General features: G+C 47.0%; 1 gene segment (V, D, J or C); it reads right to left on the bottom strand.

Annotated features, from left to right (window-relative positions):
* Positions 1-684: 684 nt before the first annotated feature.
* LOC125623059 (immunoglobulin lambda constant 1-like) lies at positions 685-12,879 on the bottom strand. The segment is given in 3 exon segments: positions 685-1,386; positions 11,696-11,760; positions 12,779-12,879. Coding segments are annotated over 3 exon segments (489 nt in total).
* Positions 12,880-18,791: the final 5,912 nt, after the last annotated feature.

The raw sequence follows: 18,791 nt of genomic DNA, 5'->3' as shown, positions 1-18,791 counted from the left end.
TTCCAAAGAGGGGTTTGTGTCTCTACTGACCAGAAGTAGCCAGGAGCTCTGTTTGCAGCCTATCCGAGAGAACAGTCTGCAGGACTGTCATGCCCCTCACTCTATGGGCCAGATTTGGACGCTTGTTCCCCTGAGTGTTGACTTGTTCAGCCAATAGCCCCAATGATTCCAATGAGGCTTCTTGAAGAATGACTAATGCTCAGGGAGAAGATGGGAGCGGAAGTCTGCCCCCTGCGAGGGCAGAGGGTGACTCAGTACTAACTCACAGAGCGGACTGCTCTTTGCAAGGCGAGTGACCCAGCTGAGCATTGAGCCAGCCTAGCCCTGCTGGTCTGTTGGGAGGTGCCAGGATCCCAGCACAAGCAGGGCTGGCTGCAGAGCCACGGGGGTTGCATTAAGCTCTCATGCAGCTCACGATCCCCCCAGTGATTCCCTAACACAGCGTGTGCTCTGGAGAGAGATTTGTGCAGCAGCAATTGTCACACCTCCCAGAAGGCTGGCTGAGAGCCAGAGTGACCAGTGTTAGGGGAGAACTGTCACAGCTTGGGTAATGATTCCTCTGTGACATCTCTCCCCCTCCTCTGATCTCCATGATATTACATGTCACTAAGCATTACTTCTCCCTTAGCTTGTCTGAAACCCCAAAGCCAATGAGATCCCTACTAAAAAGAAAACCATATTGGCTGATAAAAGGTAAGTTTATTTTATTGGAAGATTATGTGAATATTGCAATTAATACACAAGATGTAAAAGGGACAGAAGAAGTTAAACTCTTCACAGATACAGCAATAGTCAATTTTTTCCGATTTTATTAATATCGTAACAAGGCTGCATCAGAGACTAAAGCAGGAAGGACATTTCCAGGGAATGCAGGGGGTGAGAGCAGTGGGGACATGGGAATAAAGACAGGTGTCATATGGATTGGTAAAATCCCCCACCTAAAAGAGGAAGCAGATTTGCTGGAAATCGGCATTATGGGAATGCTACAGAGAGATCCTGGCTCCCTTGGGGAACCCCCTACAGACTGACACGGGAACCAGCTGAGCCCCCTGTGGTCAGAGGGCTAAGAACACTCTGAGCTCTTCAGGGACTTCTCGAAGTTCTTCCCATCGTGTGTCACCTGGCAGGTGTAGGTCTCATGAGTCTTCCACTTTGATGCATCCAGAGACAGGTAACTGCTGGCCATGAACTTGTTGTCACTCTGTTTGGATGGCTTGGTCGTCTCCACTCCAGTGGAGATCTGCTGGCCGTCAGCTTTCCAAGTGACTTGGACTGAGCCTGGGTAAAAGCTGCCCAGCAGACACACCAGTGTGGCTTTGCTCTTTGTTTTGATCTCTTCCGAGGATGGAGGGAAGAGGTGCACGGTAGGAGATGCCTTTGGCTGACCTACAAGACAAGGAGATTCAGTGTTAGAAAACCCAAATCCAGAGATTGCCAGTGCAGAATGTTCAACGTTCCAGATCTCTGCCGTGTAACAAATCCAAACTCTCACAAGTGCCGTGGGCAGGGTAATTTTCTGAGATGTAAGATGCTCTTCTGGTTAAGGCACAGGACTGGGAATCAGGAGATTTGGGGTCTCATCGTTGCTCTGCCATAGGGTTCCTTAGTGAACCTGGCCTAGTTAGTTACTGTCCCTATGGCTGTAAAAGGGGATAATATTACTTTACTCATCCGATGAAGTGAGCTGTAGCTCACGAAAGCTTATGCTCAAAGAAATTGGTTGGTCTCTAAGGTGCCACTAGTACTCCTCATCCTTTTTGTCACTTTAATCCGTGAAGGCTTTATCTTGTATTCCTGCTGCACCCATAACTCCCACTGACTTCAAATAATAACTTGGGGCCTGCAAGGTGTACAGTGTTGGCACTAAGGATACAAATTATTGTTATGAAAGTGAGCAAAGAAGTATGTTGCGATCTATATGCATTGGATGTCTAGCATGAGTGGTTCACAAAGAAAATCTGCAATTCGTTCTACGTTGTGCTGCATTTTAGAAATCTAAAATACGCTTTCTAAGGGTTTTGGACTATGTTCTGGATATTTGTTTGGGGTTATTTCTTAGAGTTTAATGTGTGTGGTTAGGGCACCAGAAGCTGCTTCAGTGCCCAGAAGGGAATCTGGGGTAACCCACATTTTCCCGTATGGAATAATCTTATAAAATGTAATAACAAAGCAACCAACAAGAGCCAAAGAATGGGACAGGGGATCTAGACACATTGATAGCATTCCATAGAAACTACTGTAATACAGTACAGAACTTTCCTAGAGAGAGCTCTTTTGAACCACTCTATGTCATTCTATGGCACAGATAAAGTTTCAGGATATAAAATTCTGCAACATAAATCAATGATCTCATTGAGCAGTTACCATTGTTCATCACTTTCTGTAGGTCTCTAAGCTAAGGGTCAGATCTGTCTGCATGAGTCTTGGCTGGGAAATAGCTTTTTATCGCACCGTGTTATATACTGGATACTCTTGTTGCTAAAATGTTTTCAGAAACATTTATGGGACCAAAGGACTCGAGTCAGTATGTGTCTCAGTGCTTTACTGGATCAGGGTCCAAGACAAGAGGAAAAGGGACATTGCAAGATATGGACACAATAAAGAACCTACTGGTTTAGGAATGGGTGCACCAGGGGTTTAAAAATTCCTCAGAGTGGTAACATCCAGACACCTGGGACCAAACTGAGCAACTCTTCCTCATTCCAGGTAGCACCCTACTCCACAAGGGGTCGGTCCCACTGACGTCAGTGGGCCTGTTTGAAGAGCAAGGTGCTACTCAGCACGAGTAGGCTCAGTGCAGCCTGCGGGCTGTAGTTATTTCATGCTTTACACAGGTCAAAACTACAAACAGTGTTGTCTGAAGGAAAAGGAGTACTTGTGGCACCTTAGAGACTAACCAATTTATTTGAGCATGAGCTTTCGTGAGCTACAGCTCACTTCATCAGATGCATACCGTGGAAACTGTAGCAGACTTTATATATACACAGAGAATATGAAACAATACCTCCTCCCACCCCACTGTCCTGCTGGTAATAGCTTATCTAAAGTGATCATCAGGTGGGCCATTTCCAGCACAAATCCAGGTTTTCTCACCCTCCACCCCCCCCCACAAATTCGAGTGAATTTGTGTGGGGGGGTGGAGGGTGAGAAAACCTGGATTTGTGCTGGAAATGGCCCACCTGATGATCACTTTAGATAAGCTATTACCAGCAGGACAGTGGGGTGGGAGGAGGTATTGTTTCATATTCTCTGTGTATATATAAAGTCTGCTACAGTTTCCACGGTATGCATCTGATGAAGTGAGCTGTAGCTCACGAAAGCTCATGCTCAAATAAATTGGTTAGTCTCTAAGGTGCCACAAGTACTCCTTTTCTTTTTGCGAATACAGACTAACACGGCTGTTACTCTGAAACCTGAGTGTTGTCTGAGTTAGCACAGGCAGCCCTGATTTACTGAGCCCTGGCTAGCCGAGATCTATCTGCTCCTCAAGGTTTTACTCTAACAGAAGTTGCTGGCCCAGCCAGCATCCTCTCCACTGAGTTCTGAGTTTGGCAGCCCTAGAATGCAGCTTCAAGGAAGCTGGCCAGCAACCTTGTTAATGTGCTCCAGGCTTCGGAGAGGCAATTAGTGCAGCCTCTTTCCTGCACCCCGCACAGGCTGCTCCAAACCACCCCACCCCCATTTATCTGCAGCCCTCCATATTTCAAAGGTGTGGGGTATCCTGCAGCACGGTCAGAAAATCAGGTCTGAGTGGTATTTCCAAACTGAAATCCACGATAGCTACAGTCATCCAAGGAACAATGGAACCGATCCTCCGGGTCAGAAGTCAGTCAGTGCAATTAGACTCACTCGGTGTAAGTGTAAATCAGTGTCATTCCATTGCTGCCAAGGGGCTACACTGATTTACACCACATGAGGATCTGTTCTTGTACTGTAAAAATATCAGTCGCTGAACTTGCTCTAAAAGGAGACTGCAAATAGGGGTGTTAAGAATTACCCACTAAATCTCTTGTCAGTTAAAAATTGGGTTTTCATCTAAATGGAAGTTTTGCAGAATGTTTCTCCAGATCTCGAAAAAACATCTTTTTTTACTGTTGGAAAAGCAAAAACTCAAAACCAAATATTTTCACCTAAACTCTGATTTCTCCCACCTCCCCAGCTCTTCAGTAATTGTTCGGTGACAACGTTTTGGTGTTTGGGTTTAGGGTTTTTGCCCCAAAGTCAAAATTTTCTGCTGAAAATTTAGATGAAAATATTTTTTTTAAATTTTTGTTGAAAATTTCCTATAAGGAAACTTTAATCCTATTTCGTGACCAACTCTCACGAATTTGAATTTTCTTCAAGCTAACCAGACAAATCGGGATATAGATCACAACAAACACATTATTTTCTCTGTCACATTAGGTTTCAAGGTATTGTACACCCATCTTAAAGAGATTTGGATGAGTTTTGGTGTAGGTTTATTGAAGACCATGGGACTATTTTGTTTGACCTTGGTTGAGAATCTGGCCCCTAGTTTCTTTCACATATGAGTCAAAACCGAGTGCTAAAAAGAAATGTCTAGTCCAGTAAAACCAAAGCAAATAAAAAACAATTGGGGGTTGGGAAATATTTCCCTGAAGAGGCTAATACCAGTTATTTCAAAATTGGGACCTGACAGCAGAATCTGGACATGTTTCATGGGCAAATTCAAAACCCTGTTCACAGGTACAATATAAGAAAATCCAGCATGCGACATGTACACCCTATTCTGACTCTCCACGGGTTAAACATTGTTCTCAACCCTGTGGGAAGGTGTGTGCGTAAAGTGAGAGGAGACCCGAGCCTGGCACTAAGGCAGAAAAGGAGGAAAAAATCATGGAAACATGACAGTTTGGGCATTGAGAAGGAAAGGCGGTGAGTAATTCAGTGACTTACCAAGGACGGTCAGCTGGGTTCCTCCACTGAAGACATTCCACAGTGACACATGGCTGTACAAAAACCAGTCATGTTCAATGGCAGGGAGGAGTCACCACCACTGCACGTGTGGGGAAAATAGTCGTTGGAAAACTTCTGCTGGCTCTCCATGAGAACGAAGGTTCATCGTTTCTGAAGAAGCTCAAAGTACAATTGATTGAATGAAGATCCATTGGGAGGAGAAGTAATGGAGTATTCCTTGGGAGAGCTGACGTGGGGCCAAATCCTGGTCCCAGCACACAGCCCATGTAAGAGAGCAGAGGATGGTCTTGTCCTTAAGGCACTGGAGCAGGAGTTAGGAGACTGGAGTGCAAGTCCTGGCTCTGCCATAGACTGATGTTGTGCCCTTGGGCAAGCCACATCATCTCTGTGCCTCAGTTCCCCATCTGTAAAATGGGGATAGTACTTCCCTATTTCAGCAGGGATGCTGTAAGGATAAATTCCTTTTGGGCTGTGAGATGCTCAGATACAACAGTGCTACAGGTCATAAACCAACCTAGATAGAAGTAAAGGGGCTGTGTGCTAAGCATCTGCCACTCCACTGGGTTCCACTGCCCCTGTGCTCCCCAAACACACCCACGGTCTGTGGATCTTCAGCTGGCCCTCGTAGGTCCATAGGAGGGACAGGCTGGCAGATTTATTTGGGATGCTGATAGTGAACATGCTGAGCCAGGTTCAACCCTGGTGCAATTATAGTGGTTTATATGGAATTTTACCACCGAAGAATTAGGCCCATTTGTTGTCAGTATTTAATGTATCCAATAGGGAATCTCATGTGGGCGATACCCATGTTTCCAAAGCACGTGTCTGTAGCCCACATCCCTGGGAGCACTGGCCTCTCTACAGACCTAGTCAGTGTCAAAACTATCCTAGCTTCACACCAAGAAGTGTCAGCAAAGAAACAGATCTGCCATGTTGGGACTGCTTGTGTGTGGATAGGAAACCAACACCACGTGTAGTCCTCGTCTCTCATCTGGACAATGCAGCCTTCCCTGCACCCGTCAGTGAGACGCTACCCCATCCCATGACACATGATCCTGCCTTACCTGATCAGGATCTGCAGATAGTCCGTGGGCGAGGGGTTGCTCTGAGTCACTGGGCACAGAAGTTCCATAAGACACTGTGTCAAAACGTCGTGTGTTCGCTTTTGGTTGAACCATGCCAGGGGCTGGTGAAGTCTCCACACTGGACATGTTGGAGGAACAAGTAAATAGTGCACAAGATCCATGTGCCATGAAAGCAATCACCACAATCCTCTGCTGGGACCTCAGCCTTGGTTCGGATGCAGGCGTTCCTGGCAGCCTCTCTAGAAGCCAAGATTCTGCATCTGGCATATGCTGGAAAATGCTCCAAGCCCTGTTAGCACCAATACAAGGCAATGTTGGGATCAATATCCAGTATACAGCAGAGATCAGCACTTTCCTGAAGAGAGCCCCTGAGTTGCCTTTAGAAATTAACACATTGCCCCCAACGACAGCCATTTGCTCTGTATTTCCCAGCTGTTCTCAGCAGTAAATCCCAGCGCTGCCTCCCTGGACGGAGCTGCCATGAGACTCCCACCATTGCTGGGCTATTCCCTCCCCCTGACCTTAGGGGAGCCGCTCTGGTGTCTGCTGCCCAGCAGAGTGTGGGCGTGTGGTGCCCCTCTCGCCAAAGGCAGAGCCAGTAAACGTCCAGGCTGTGAGCTGTGTCCATGCTCAGCTGGTTTCTTATGAGTTAAACCAGGGCCCTGGACCCTCCCTCTGACTGTAAATACAAACCCCCCTCAGCGCCTGGTGTGTCCCCGCTCAGCACGGCCAGGGGCGTGAATGGTACCAGCCTAATTTCCTCATTAATGGGCCCTAGTTGAAGCCAAGGCTCACGTGCTGTGTTTGACACTTGATCCGGCACCTACTGGAGTTGGTGGGGAAGCTCCTGTGACTTCAGTGGTTGAGGCTCAGACCCTGGGAGAATTCCCTGGGTAGTGGAGGGCAGACCTGAGCCGCCAGCAAAAGTCCCCAAGTCCCATTGTCAGAAGTGACGTAAGCACTCACGCCTGGAGTGTTAATGGTGTTTAAGCATCTAAATATACAGGTGGGCACCTTGTGGGATTTTGAGAAGCACCTAGTTGCCAAACGCCCATTCATTTCATTGCCTTTTAAATCTGGCCCTTACGCTCCTAAGTCCTATTGACTTTCAGTTGAACTTAGACTTTTAATGGAGTGAGTCTCTTTTGAAAATACCCTAAATACTTCATGCAGTTTTTCAGTCCATTCGTCAGTCTATTGCTGTTCACCTGTGCAAGGGAGCAGGACCAATTACTAAACATTGAGCAAAGGAAGTTAATCGCTTTCCAGAGCCTTTTTGTCAATGAAGTAGTGTTAAAATCAGCACACGGTCTGGGTTCCAGTCGTGTACTCGTTGGCACACGCGCTCTCTCTCTCACTCACACACACACACATGCTCTGTCTGATCCTTTCACTCTCATCCTAGCATTGTAAGCTCCTGAAAACTTCTGAGAGCCATTATCCCCTCTGTGCTCTGCACACGCTTGGTGCTCCAGAAATCATCATCTGGATATCTGGGCAGAGAGCTGTCTCCTAAGTCGGTGGTGGCAGGATATTAAAGGCCACTCTTCCAAAGAGGGGTTTGTGTCTATACTGACTAGAAGTAGCCAGGAGCTCTGTTTACAGCCTATCGGAGGAAACCGCCATCAGCAGTGCCCCTCCCTCTATGGGCCAGATTTGGTCACTTATTCCCCTTAGTGTTGAGCTGTCCAGCCAATAGCCCCACTGATTCGAATGAGGCTTCTTGAAGAATGACGAATGCTCAGGGAGAAGGTGGTACCGGAATCTGCCCCATGCGAGGGCAGAGGGTGACTCAGTACTAACTCACAGAGCAGCCTGCTCTCTGCAGGGCTAGTGACCCAGCTGAGCATTGACCCAGAGTAAAAAGAACACAATATTAGCTGATAAAAGGTAAATTTATTTTATTGGAAGAGAAGGTGAATATTGCAATTAATACACAAGATGTAAAAGGGACAGAAGAAGTTAAACTCTTCACAGATACAGCAATAGTCAATTTTTTCCGATTTTATTAATATCCTAACAAGGCTGTATCAGAGACTAAAGCAGGAAGGAGAATTCCAGGGAATGCAGGGAGTGAGAGCGGTGGGGACATGGGAATAAAGACAGGTGTCATATGGATTGGTAAAATCCCCCACCTAAAAGAGGAAGCAGATTTGCTAGAAATCGGCATTATCGGAATGCTACAGAGAGATCCTGGCTCCCTTGGGGAACCCCCTACAGACTGACACGGGAACCGGCCGAGCCCTCCGGGGGTCAGAGGGTTAAGAACACTCTGAGCTCTTCAGGGACTTCTCGAAGTTCTTCCCATCGTGTGTCACCTGGCAGGTGTAGGTCTCATGAGTCTTCCACTTTGATGCATCCAGAGACAGGTAACTGCTGGCCATGAACTTGTTGTCACTCTGTTTGGATGGCTTGGTCGTCTCCACTCCAGTGGAGATCTGCTGGCCGTCAGCTTTCCAAGTGACTTGGACTGAGCCTGGGTAAAAGCTGCCCAGCAGACACACCAGTGTGGCTTTGCTCTTTGTTTTGATCTCTTCCGAGGATGGAGGGAAGAGGTGCACGGTGGGAGATGCCTTTGGCTGACCTACAAGACAAGGAGATTCAGTGTTAGAAAACCCAAATCCAGAGACTGCCAGTGCAGAATGTAAGAAATTCCAGATCTCTGCAAAGGTGCCACAAGTACTCCTTTTCTTTTTGCGAATACAGACTAACACGGCTGTTACTCTAAAACAGATCTCTGCAGTGTAACAAATCCAACTTCTCACAAGCACCATGGGCAGGGTAATGATCTGCAATGTAAGGTGTTCTTGTGGTTAAGGCACAGGACTGGGAATCTGGACACTTGGGGTCCATTCCTAGTTCTGCCACAGGCTTCCTTAGTGAACCTGATGAAGTCACTTACCATCACTGACCTCAGTGCATGCAGGCTTTTTCTCAAGGTTTATGGTTTTTTACATATTTCTAAAGCGCTGAGACACTTGGTGGAAGGTGCTGTAGAAGTGCGAAGTATTATCAGGATTGTTTCCAAGCTCACCTTTTCATTCATTGTTGCTCAGAGAAAGGGAAATACGACTTCTGAACAGCTAGCAACCTCGGCAGTTTGCAGAGAATTCCTCCCTATTAAGTGCAAGATTTTGATACCTTTCCTCACATTGAGTAGCACCTTCCTTCTCAAATGGTGCCATTTAGTGCAGAGGAAGGTGCTACTCATTGAATTAAGTAGGAAGATATTTCCATGGTGAAAACACTCTCTCTCATTTCTCAAGAACAGTCTATCTGAGAATGGGGCTATTTCTTAGGGTCTAAGCTTAGAGTTTAATTTGCCTGTTCAGGCCTTGGGGGCTGCTTCACTAGAGTCACAGAGGAATGTGGGGTAACCCACATATTTCCAAATGAAAAAAATGCTATAACAGATAATTAGAAAAAAAAACAAAACAGTAGGATCCAAAGCATAGGATGGGAGAGCTACATGCATTAAATAGTGTTTTATAGAAAGTAGTATAAAATTCTGTAGTTTTGAGGTGGGGGGGGGGAGTTTGTTTGTGAACCATCCTATGGAATTCCATAGCAGGGATAAATTCTCTATTCTGCCAAGTGGGTCGATAAACCCATTGTTGAATCATCATTGTCTGTCTGGGTCTGTAGGTCTCTCCGCTAAGGGTCAGATCTTCTGCTTAACACCTGGGTGACAAACAATCTCCTACCACAGCCTGGTTGCCTGTTCCTGTTGCTGAACAGCCTAGTTACCAAGCAAGCTTGTGTTCAGCAGCTGTAAAGTACAGACTCATTTATGGGACCAATCCCTGCTTCAGGGCCCGATCCAGTGTGCATCTGAGTGTTTTGCTAGATTGGGGCTCAAGACCAGAGGAAAAGGGACCTTGCAAACTACCACACTGAGGGTTGATTTCATGGTGGGGGCAGAGTAGATTCCCCTGGGCCCTAGCCTGATGCTGTGCTGTGTAACTGCGTAGAGATGGGGGGGGGGGGGGGGGCAAAGAAGGCACTACCTGCTTAAGAAGGGACGCAAAAGTTTGGGGAATTTTTAAACTCTTAGTAACATTTCTGCAGCAGCAGCCTTGGCGCTGGGGCCAAATTGGGATGCCCGTCCTCGCGCCAGGTTGCGCCTTACTCCACAGGCGGTCGGTCCCATGACATTAGTGGGACTGTATGAAAAGCAATGTGCTACTCGGCATGAGTAGGGCTCCCGCAGTCTGGGCCCTAATTATTTCACACTTTATGTAGGTCAAAGCAGCCAAGGATGGTATTTGAGCTAATACTGTCAGCCCTGACTTACCGAGCCCTGGCTAAGCCAGGTGCACTAGGTCCCCTAGGCTGTTCTGTAAGTGAAGCCGGCTGGTCCAGCCAGCATCCTGATCACTGAGCTCTGAGCTTGGCAGACACACAATCCAGCCTCTATGAAGCCGTCCAGCCTTTCAGACTGGCCAGCAACCTTGTTAGTGCACAGTTAGTGCAACCTCTTTAAATCCCTTCCCCCTGCAGGCTGCTCCCACCCCACTCCATTTAACTAATATCTTGCATATCTGAAAGGTTTTGGGTGGGTTTGGGTTGCATATCCACACTGAAATCCAATTTTCTCCAAGGTACAATGGAGCAGATCTTCAGTGTCAGGAGTAAGTCAGTCAGTGCAATTAGACTCACTCAGGGTAAGCGTAAATCAGTGTAGTCCATTGCTGGCAAGGAAGGTACGTGGATTTACACCATGTGGGGACCTGGCTATCTATTTTTAAAATTTGATCAGTCCCTTGTCTAGCTCCAATTGAGCAATGCTACAAATAGGGCTGGTTGAAAATGACCATCAAAACCATTTTCAATGGAAAATTGGTTTTCCACTGAATGAATATTTTTGTGGCAAGTATCTGCTTTTCTCAAAAAAAAAATCATTTTTTTGTTGAAAATCCGAAAATGGAAAAAGTGGAAATCTTAAGCCAAAACCTCTCAATAACTGAAGCATTCTCGGTTTTCAGCTGAAAATGCTTGTTTGGGATTTTGGGCCCATTGAGATGAAAATGATTTTTTTGTTTTGCTTTTTCTGAAATTATTCACAGAAGAAAACCATATTTTCTGCCCAGCTCTCATTCCTAAGCATTCCCTTCCAACGGCCCCCAACAAATCCGATTTTAAATCACCAGGGAGCAAGGATTTTTATAGCAGATGAGATGTCACGGGATTGGACACCTGTCTGCAGGATCCTGGGGTGAGTGCTGGTGGAGGTCTATTGCGGACAATGGAGCTAGGGCATTGTACGGCACCGGAGAAGCTGGCCCGGGATTTCTTTCATACACTGACTAGCACCCGGTGCTAATGAGAAATAGTTCATACCCGAAAAGAAAAAGAGGGAAAATCTTTTCCTGAAGGGGCTAAAACTAGGTCATCGTAAATGGGGACCCAGTGGCAGAATCTCAATAGGTTTCATGGTCAAATTCAAACTTCTCTTGAGTGGGAAAAGAAAACAAAATCCAACATGGGCCATGTACACTTGCTATGACTATCCAGAGAGACTAAACGTTCTTCCCAAGACAGTGTAAAGGTCCATATATAAAGTGAGAGGAGTCCCGAGCCCAAGATGAAGACAAAGAAAGCAGGAAAAAAACCATGGAAAACGTACCATACAGCCAGGAGGAGGAAAGTTTGAGAGTAATTCAGTGACTTACCAAGGACGGTCAGCTGGGTTCCTCCACCGAAGATCCACCACAGTGACACATGGCTGTACAAAAACCTGTCCCAGTCGATGGCAGGGAGAGGTCGCCAGCACTGCCCGTGAGGGGGGAAAAAGAGGTACGGGGCAGTTTCCACTGGCACCCCATGGGAGTGCAGGTTTATCCTTTCCGGAGAAACTCATCGTACAATCGGAGGAGTGAAGATTCACTGGGAAATGAAGCAATGGAGTATTCCTTGGGAGAACTCAGAATAAGGCCAAATCCCGCAGGCAGCCCGCAGAAGATGGGCTTGTCGTTAAGGCAGTGGATTGGGAGTCAGGAGAGCGGGGTTCATGTCCTGGCTCTGCCACTGACTTTGTATCTTTGAGCAAATGACACCCTCTCTCTGCCTCCATTCCCCGTCTGTAAAATGGGGCAGCACTTCCGTGCCTCCGAGGGTGGTGTAAGGATAAGTTCTGTCGTGTCTCAGAGATGCTCAGGCACTACAGTGATGGGGGCGTAATGGTACCTAGAGGGAACCAAAGGAGCTCTGTGCTCTGCTACCGTGCTGGGTCCCACCACTACAGCGCTCCCCCAACCCCCGCACCGGCTGTGGATCTGTGCTGCTGTGCCTGGAGCCCGTGGAGAACAGGTCTGGGTGCTGGAGGGCACGTACACAACTGGACTGCGTGTTGGTCCCTCCACTGCCATTTGGCCAGGACAGGCCAATACTGGGCCACATTCATCACTGGTGCCATTGTATTGACTTCGGTGGAATTACGTCGGGTAAAGAATGAGGCGCACGAGCTGTCGTGTATGTTACGGTTGCGATAACCACACGTAGAAAGTACGTGTCCAGAACCCCACACGTTTGTGAGCACCAGCATCTTTCTCGACCTAATTAATGTACAGCATGTCCCGGTGACCCACCAATAAGTGTCAGTGAAGAGACAGATCAGACATGCCAGGGGCTGCACACACGTGGATCGGGTGTGATCCAAACCACGTGCTGTCCTCGTCTACTCTCTGAATAGCGCAGCCTCTCTGCACCTGTCCATGAGAAGCTAAGACGTCCCCTCCCCCATTGTCCTAACTTACCTGATTGGGATCTTCAGCTCGTCCAGGGGGCCAGGGGGTCGCTCTGAGTCTCTGCAAGAAGCTGTGTCATGACGTCCTGTGTTCGCTCTCAGCTGAGCCATGCAGGGGGCTGGTGAAGTCTCCACATTGGATACGCCTGAGGAAGGGCTCAAGATCCATGTGCCATGAAACTGATTGCCACCACGCTCTGTCTGAACCCCAGCAGTAGGGTTTGCCAATTTTGGTTGGACCTATTCCTGGAGGTTTCATCACATGACATAATCTTTAATTAAAGATTAATCATTAATTCCTGGAGACTCCAGGACAATCCTGGATGGTTGACAAGCAATGGATCAGAAGTAGGTGTTACTGTCAGTCTCTCTGGAAGCCAGGAGCCAGTCAAGATGCTCAGAACCTTTGGTGCTTGTAAGACTCATCTCCATCCTACAGCTGGCATATGCTTCAGACCCTGTTGATACCAATACAAGGCAATGCTGGTATCAATAGAGAGCATGTCTGCTCACCCAATGTCCAGTATGCAGGAGACGTCAGCACTTTCCTCAAGGGAGCAACCCAGTTGCCTTTAGAAATTAAGAGTGCCATCATCTACTGCCATTTGCTCTGTATTTCCCAGCTGTTCTCAGCAGTAAACCCCAGCGCTGTCTCCCTGGACAGAGCTGCCATGAGACTCCCATCATTGCTGGGCTATTCCCTCCCCCTGACCTTAGGGGAGCTGCTCTGGTGTCTGCTGCCCAGCAGAGCGTGGGCGTGTGGTGCCCCTCTCGCCAAAGGCAGGGCCAGTAAACATCCAGGCTGTGAGCTGTGTCCATGCTCAGCTGGTTTCTTATGAATTAAACCAGGGCCCTGGACCCTCCCTCTGACTGTAAATACAAACTCCCTTTAGCACCTGGTGTGTCTCAGCTCAGGAGGGGCAAGGAAGTGAATGGTACCAGCCTAATTTCCTCATTAATGGGCCATAGTTGAAGCTGTTTATAGCGCTTGATCTTGCACTTACTGAAGTCAGTGACACAGCTGCCTTGACTCCAGTGAACCAGACCTTACATACGCCCCTGGACAGTGGTTTTCAGGCCTGACAGAGGCTCTAAAGTTCACTCCACAAGCACTACCAGTGTTCAGCATCTATGGGCTTGGGAACCCGTGACGAGCAGGAGAATTCTTTGCAGTCGCAGCTTGGGGTGAGCATCCGGGGTTGTGTCTAGTTCTCAGCGATGAATGTGTAGCTCTTCTACTGAAGGTGATCTGGGTTATTCGAAATCCCCTCACACCTCTAATGTGGCACTTTCTGATTTGATAGGTTCAGTGACTTCATCATTCTCCCAGTTGAGGGCAGGGTCATGTGTCCCTTACCCAGAGCAGGGTGAAGTCACCCCTGGGTTTAGGCTCTGTACAGGCCTAGGTTCCATTTAAATCCAACTTAACAGGACTTATGTAGGACTTCAGTGGTACATAGACATTATGCAGGTCTTCTGCACAGGGTGAATTTCACCCATTGGTGAGCACTTCCTCACCCTAACGGTCCTCTGGAAATCCATGAGACTAACTCAGGTGAGTAAAAGCTCCCGAGTAAGAGCTAACATGCACACCCTAACTGTTGAATTGTTCCGGAGTGGCTCATCTAGATGTTTAACTTTAATTAAAGGTAGGCACATGCTTAACTGCTCTGCTGAATCGGGGCCTGTTTTCCTTTTGCTCAGGTTCCTCAGGCGGCATTACTTGTGCCTGATGATTGCTTTGGCCACTGGTTCATTAACCCTTCATTTGCTGGATTAAGGACTCGTAATGGATGGCCATAGGCTAAATGGAGATGTAGGTGGGACTGAAGTGGTGTGTAACCCTTGTGGTGATTCTCTGCACTAGAGGGAATTTCACTTCACCCGCCAGCAGCAGAGTAATGTGGGGGCTGTTTTTTTGTATCTGTTTGTATTTACATGGGGGCCAAACCCATAAAAACCCCAAAGAAAATCCAAACTGTACACACAATACAAGTAGGATTTTCAAAGAGGGCTGCAAATATGGTGCCAGCTCCCATTGGAAATCAACAGGGTCTGAGCACTTTGATTGCTTAGACTCCTTTGGAAATGCTAGCCAATTCATTGCTAATAAAATATAATACCCATGCCCCATTTGTGCATCCACAGAGGATGTTGCGAAGGCGAAGACCATAACAGGGTTCAAAAAAGAACTAGATAAATTCATGGAGGATAGCTCCATCAATGGCTATTAGCCAGGATGGGCAGGGATGGTGTCCCTAGTCTCCATTTGCCAGAAGCTGGGAATGGGCAAGAGGGGATGGATCACTTGATGTTTACCTGTTCTGTTCATTCCCTCTGGGGCACCTGGCACTGGCCACTGTTGGAAGACAGGATACTGGGCTAGATGGACCTTTGGCCTGACCCAGTCTGGCCGTTCTTATGTTCTTACGTTCACTGTGTACAAAGAAATATCATAGTTTCAGCAATGCAATCAAGTCTGGTGGCAGTGACAGCCGAATGCCAGCAAGGGCTGGCAAACAGGAGAGTATTTCGCCGGGGATGCTGTTCCCATTGGAAAGGGTTATATAGTGAATCTGGGAAAGAGCTGGCGAGGGAGCAGGGCAAACCCGCCAGTGAGTGGGGCGGGAGCATCCTAATGGAAGGAGCAGATTGTCCAATCCCCATGCATAGGTGACAGCACCAGAGAGACCAGGCCTGGCTGAGATGCCACCTTCCCCAGAGTCCTGCAGGGGTGGGGCAGCTCCACACAGCACCCCTCGCCTGTTACAAAGGCACGGCCCTTACTGACGTGCTCACTGAATGGCCAGGTTCCAAGGCACGGTACAGCTGTTGTCACGGCCCAGGGTGCTTTGTTGAGAGTTTCTGTGTGAAGGGCAGAAACATCTGAGAGCTGCATGAGCCTGAGCATGGAGAGTGACTGCACTATCGCTCACAATGACACCACGTGGGGCCTTGGAAAGGAGGTAGCTGGATTGTCCTGAGTCACTTCATAATGACTCTACATAAAGAACATAAGAATGGCCAGACTGTGTCAGACCAATGGTCCATCTAGCCTGTCTTCTAACTCTGGCTGTGCCAGAGGGAATGAACAGAACAGGGTAGTTATCCAGTGATCCATCCCCTGTCGTCGAGTCCCAGCTTCTAGCAGTCAGAGGCTTAGGGACACCCAGAGCATGGGGTTGCATCCCAGACCATCTTGGCGAATAGCCACTGATGGACCTATCCTCCATGAACTTATCTAATTCTTTTTAAACCTAGTTATCCTTTTGGCCTTCACAACATGCCCTGGCAACGCGTTCTACAGGTTGACCGTGTGTTGTGTGAAGAAGTACTTGCTTACGTTTGTTTTAAATCCACCGCCTATTAATTTCATGGGGTGACCCCTGGTTCTTGTGTTATGAGAAGGGGTAAATAACACTTCCTTATTCACTTTCTTCTCACCATTCATCATTTTATAGACCTTTGTCATATCCCTCCTTAGCCGTGTCTTTTCTAAACTGAACAGTTCCAGTGTGTTCAATCTCTCCACATATGGCAGCTGTTCCATACCCTAATCATTTTTGTTGTCCTTCTCAGTACCTTTTCCACTTCTATTAAATTGTTTTTGAGATGAGGTGACCAGAACTGCACGCAGTATTCAAGGTGTGGGTGTACTGTGGATTTATAAAGTGGCAATATGATATTTTCTGCCTTATTATTTATCCCTTTCTTAATGGTTCCTAACATTCTGTTAGCTTTTTTGACTGCTTCTGCACATTGAGTGGATGTTTTCAGAGAACTATCCAAAATGACTTCAAAATCTCTTTCTTGAGTAGTAACAGCTAATTTAGACCCCATCATTTTATACGTGTCGTTGGGTTTATGTAATTAACATTGAATTTCATCTGCTATTTTGTGGAGTTTTGTGAGATCCCTTTGCAACTCTTTGCAGTGAGCTTTGGACTTAAATATCTTGAGTAATTTTGTATCATCTGCAAACTTTGCCACGTCACTGTTTATCCCCTTTTCCAGATCATTTATTAGTATGTTGAACAGCGCTGGTCCCAGTCCAAATCCCTGCTATTTACCTCTCTCCATAGTGAAAACTCACCATTTATTCCTACGCTTTGTTTCCTATCCCTTAAGCAGTTACTGATCCATGCAAGGGCCTTCCCTCTTATCCCATGAGTACTTACTTTGTGTAAGAGCCTTTGGGGTAGGACCTTATCAGAGGCTTTCTGAAAGTCAAAGTATACTATATCCACTGGATCATCATGGTCCACATGCTTGTTTACACCCTCAAGAATTCTAATAGATTGGTGAGGTGTGATTTTTTCCTTTACAAAAGCCATGTTGACTCTTCCCCAATATATCAAGTTCATCTCTGTGTCTGATAATTCGGAGCTTTACTATAGTTTCAACCAATTTGCCAGATACTGAAGTTAGGCTTATCAGCCTGTAATTGCCAGGATCACCTCTTGAGTCTTTTTAAAAAATTGGCATTATAGAGTTATTTGGTTTCTTTCCCCTACACTTGATTTAGCTTGCGTAGGTGCCACAGCAGACTGGGAAATCACATGTGGGGGAAAAAACCTCAGGGCCTGGAGTAAAACTAGCTATTCCACCAGGCTATGCTTGATCTTAGCCTTCTCTTTTCCTGTAGCATGGTGACCCAGTACCAGCCTGGGACACAGGGGCCTTGAACTCTTGCTTCCCTGGTGGTTTCTCTTAGGGTGTAAATCAGGAGTCCTGCAGGAGGCCTATGTACTATTGAAGCCCTGCTCATGTAAATGGTTCATTGGCTTCATGAAGGCCATTGCAGAGGGTGAATTTCACCCTCCATGAATTCTGTTACTAGCTGTACCCATGCTTCCAGGTCCAGGCTGGCTATATCTGTGTGAGCAGCTGAGATTGTGTGCTAAGGACCAGGCAAACCATTTACATTCAATAAGAATTCTTTTCAGTAATGATGACCCTATAGCACAATGAATGACAGACCACAGATAAATGGAGCTAGGACTGACCAATATAATCTCTCCCTTGGGGGGCTTTATGGCTTTTCAAGTTATTACAGAGGACGTATTTTCATTTGGAGTTCAGATTTGTAACTGTAAATGTATCTATGACTGTATTTGCCAGGTCTCTGTTGGTAAATTATAATCTGTTTACACTCTTATTGGAGCTGCAGGGTCACTGTTGAGACATTCACCTTTGGGAGAAGGAACAGGGATACAGCAGCTCGGAACAAAGATCTTTTGATTTTAAAAAAATCTATTCAAAGCTCCTCCTACCTAATAACATTTGTTTGTAATTGACAAACCCATAGCCATCTGGCCCTGCGAACGAATAGCTGGTCCCACACAGAGAAGCACAGTGCAGTTTGGCATTCTATGGGAAGGTACGTTTCCCTGGCTGCATTGCTGTTTTTGTGACTTGTGGGTGGCCAGGGACACCAGCAGCCAGAGATACTCAGTGAATTGAGTGGGACTGTTCGTGTTCCAGTTACACCATTTGAAGGTGGGTCAAGTGACGCTCTTGTGCAGCGAGCCAGCAAAAGACCAATGGTGCCACTAACAGAAAGACCCACTTATGCTTGCACCATAGTGTTTAAGTGGAACTCAAGCTTTCTGCTCAGCGCCCTGCAGATGGCTGAGTTCAGACCATAGGAGCTCCCAAGAGAAACCGGGCAGTGGGTCCCACCAGAATATTTCTGCCCTGGCAGCTGCAACCTCTGTTGCTTAGAGCAGTAACACCTTCCACCAGACTCAGTGTAACTCCCAAGCTTGGTGCTAGTGGTTTTATTTCTAGACAAAAGCAAACAAGGTGAGCTCATCGGCGGGCGTAAATCGGCCTCAATCCACCGAATTCAATGGCATGGTGCCAATCTACTCCAGATGAAAATCCAAGAGAGAGTTTTATAACTATGAACACATCTTACCCAGTGGCTACTAAATCTTACTGATAGTTGCTGGGAATAAGTTACTGACAGATAAATTAATAGAAATCAGTCCAGCATTTGGAACCAGAAGAATAAACTATTG

Source organism: Caretta caretta, chromosome 15 (assembly GCF_965140235.1).
Source record: "Caretta caretta isolate rCarCar2 chromosome 15, rCarCar1.hap1, whole genome shotgun sequence".
Lineage (NCBI taxonomy): Eukaryota > Metazoa > Chordata > Testudines > Cheloniidae > Caretta > Caretta caretta.
The sequence above is the reverse complement of the archived record's forward strand: the minus strand, read 5'-3'. Positions and strand labels throughout refer to the sequence as shown.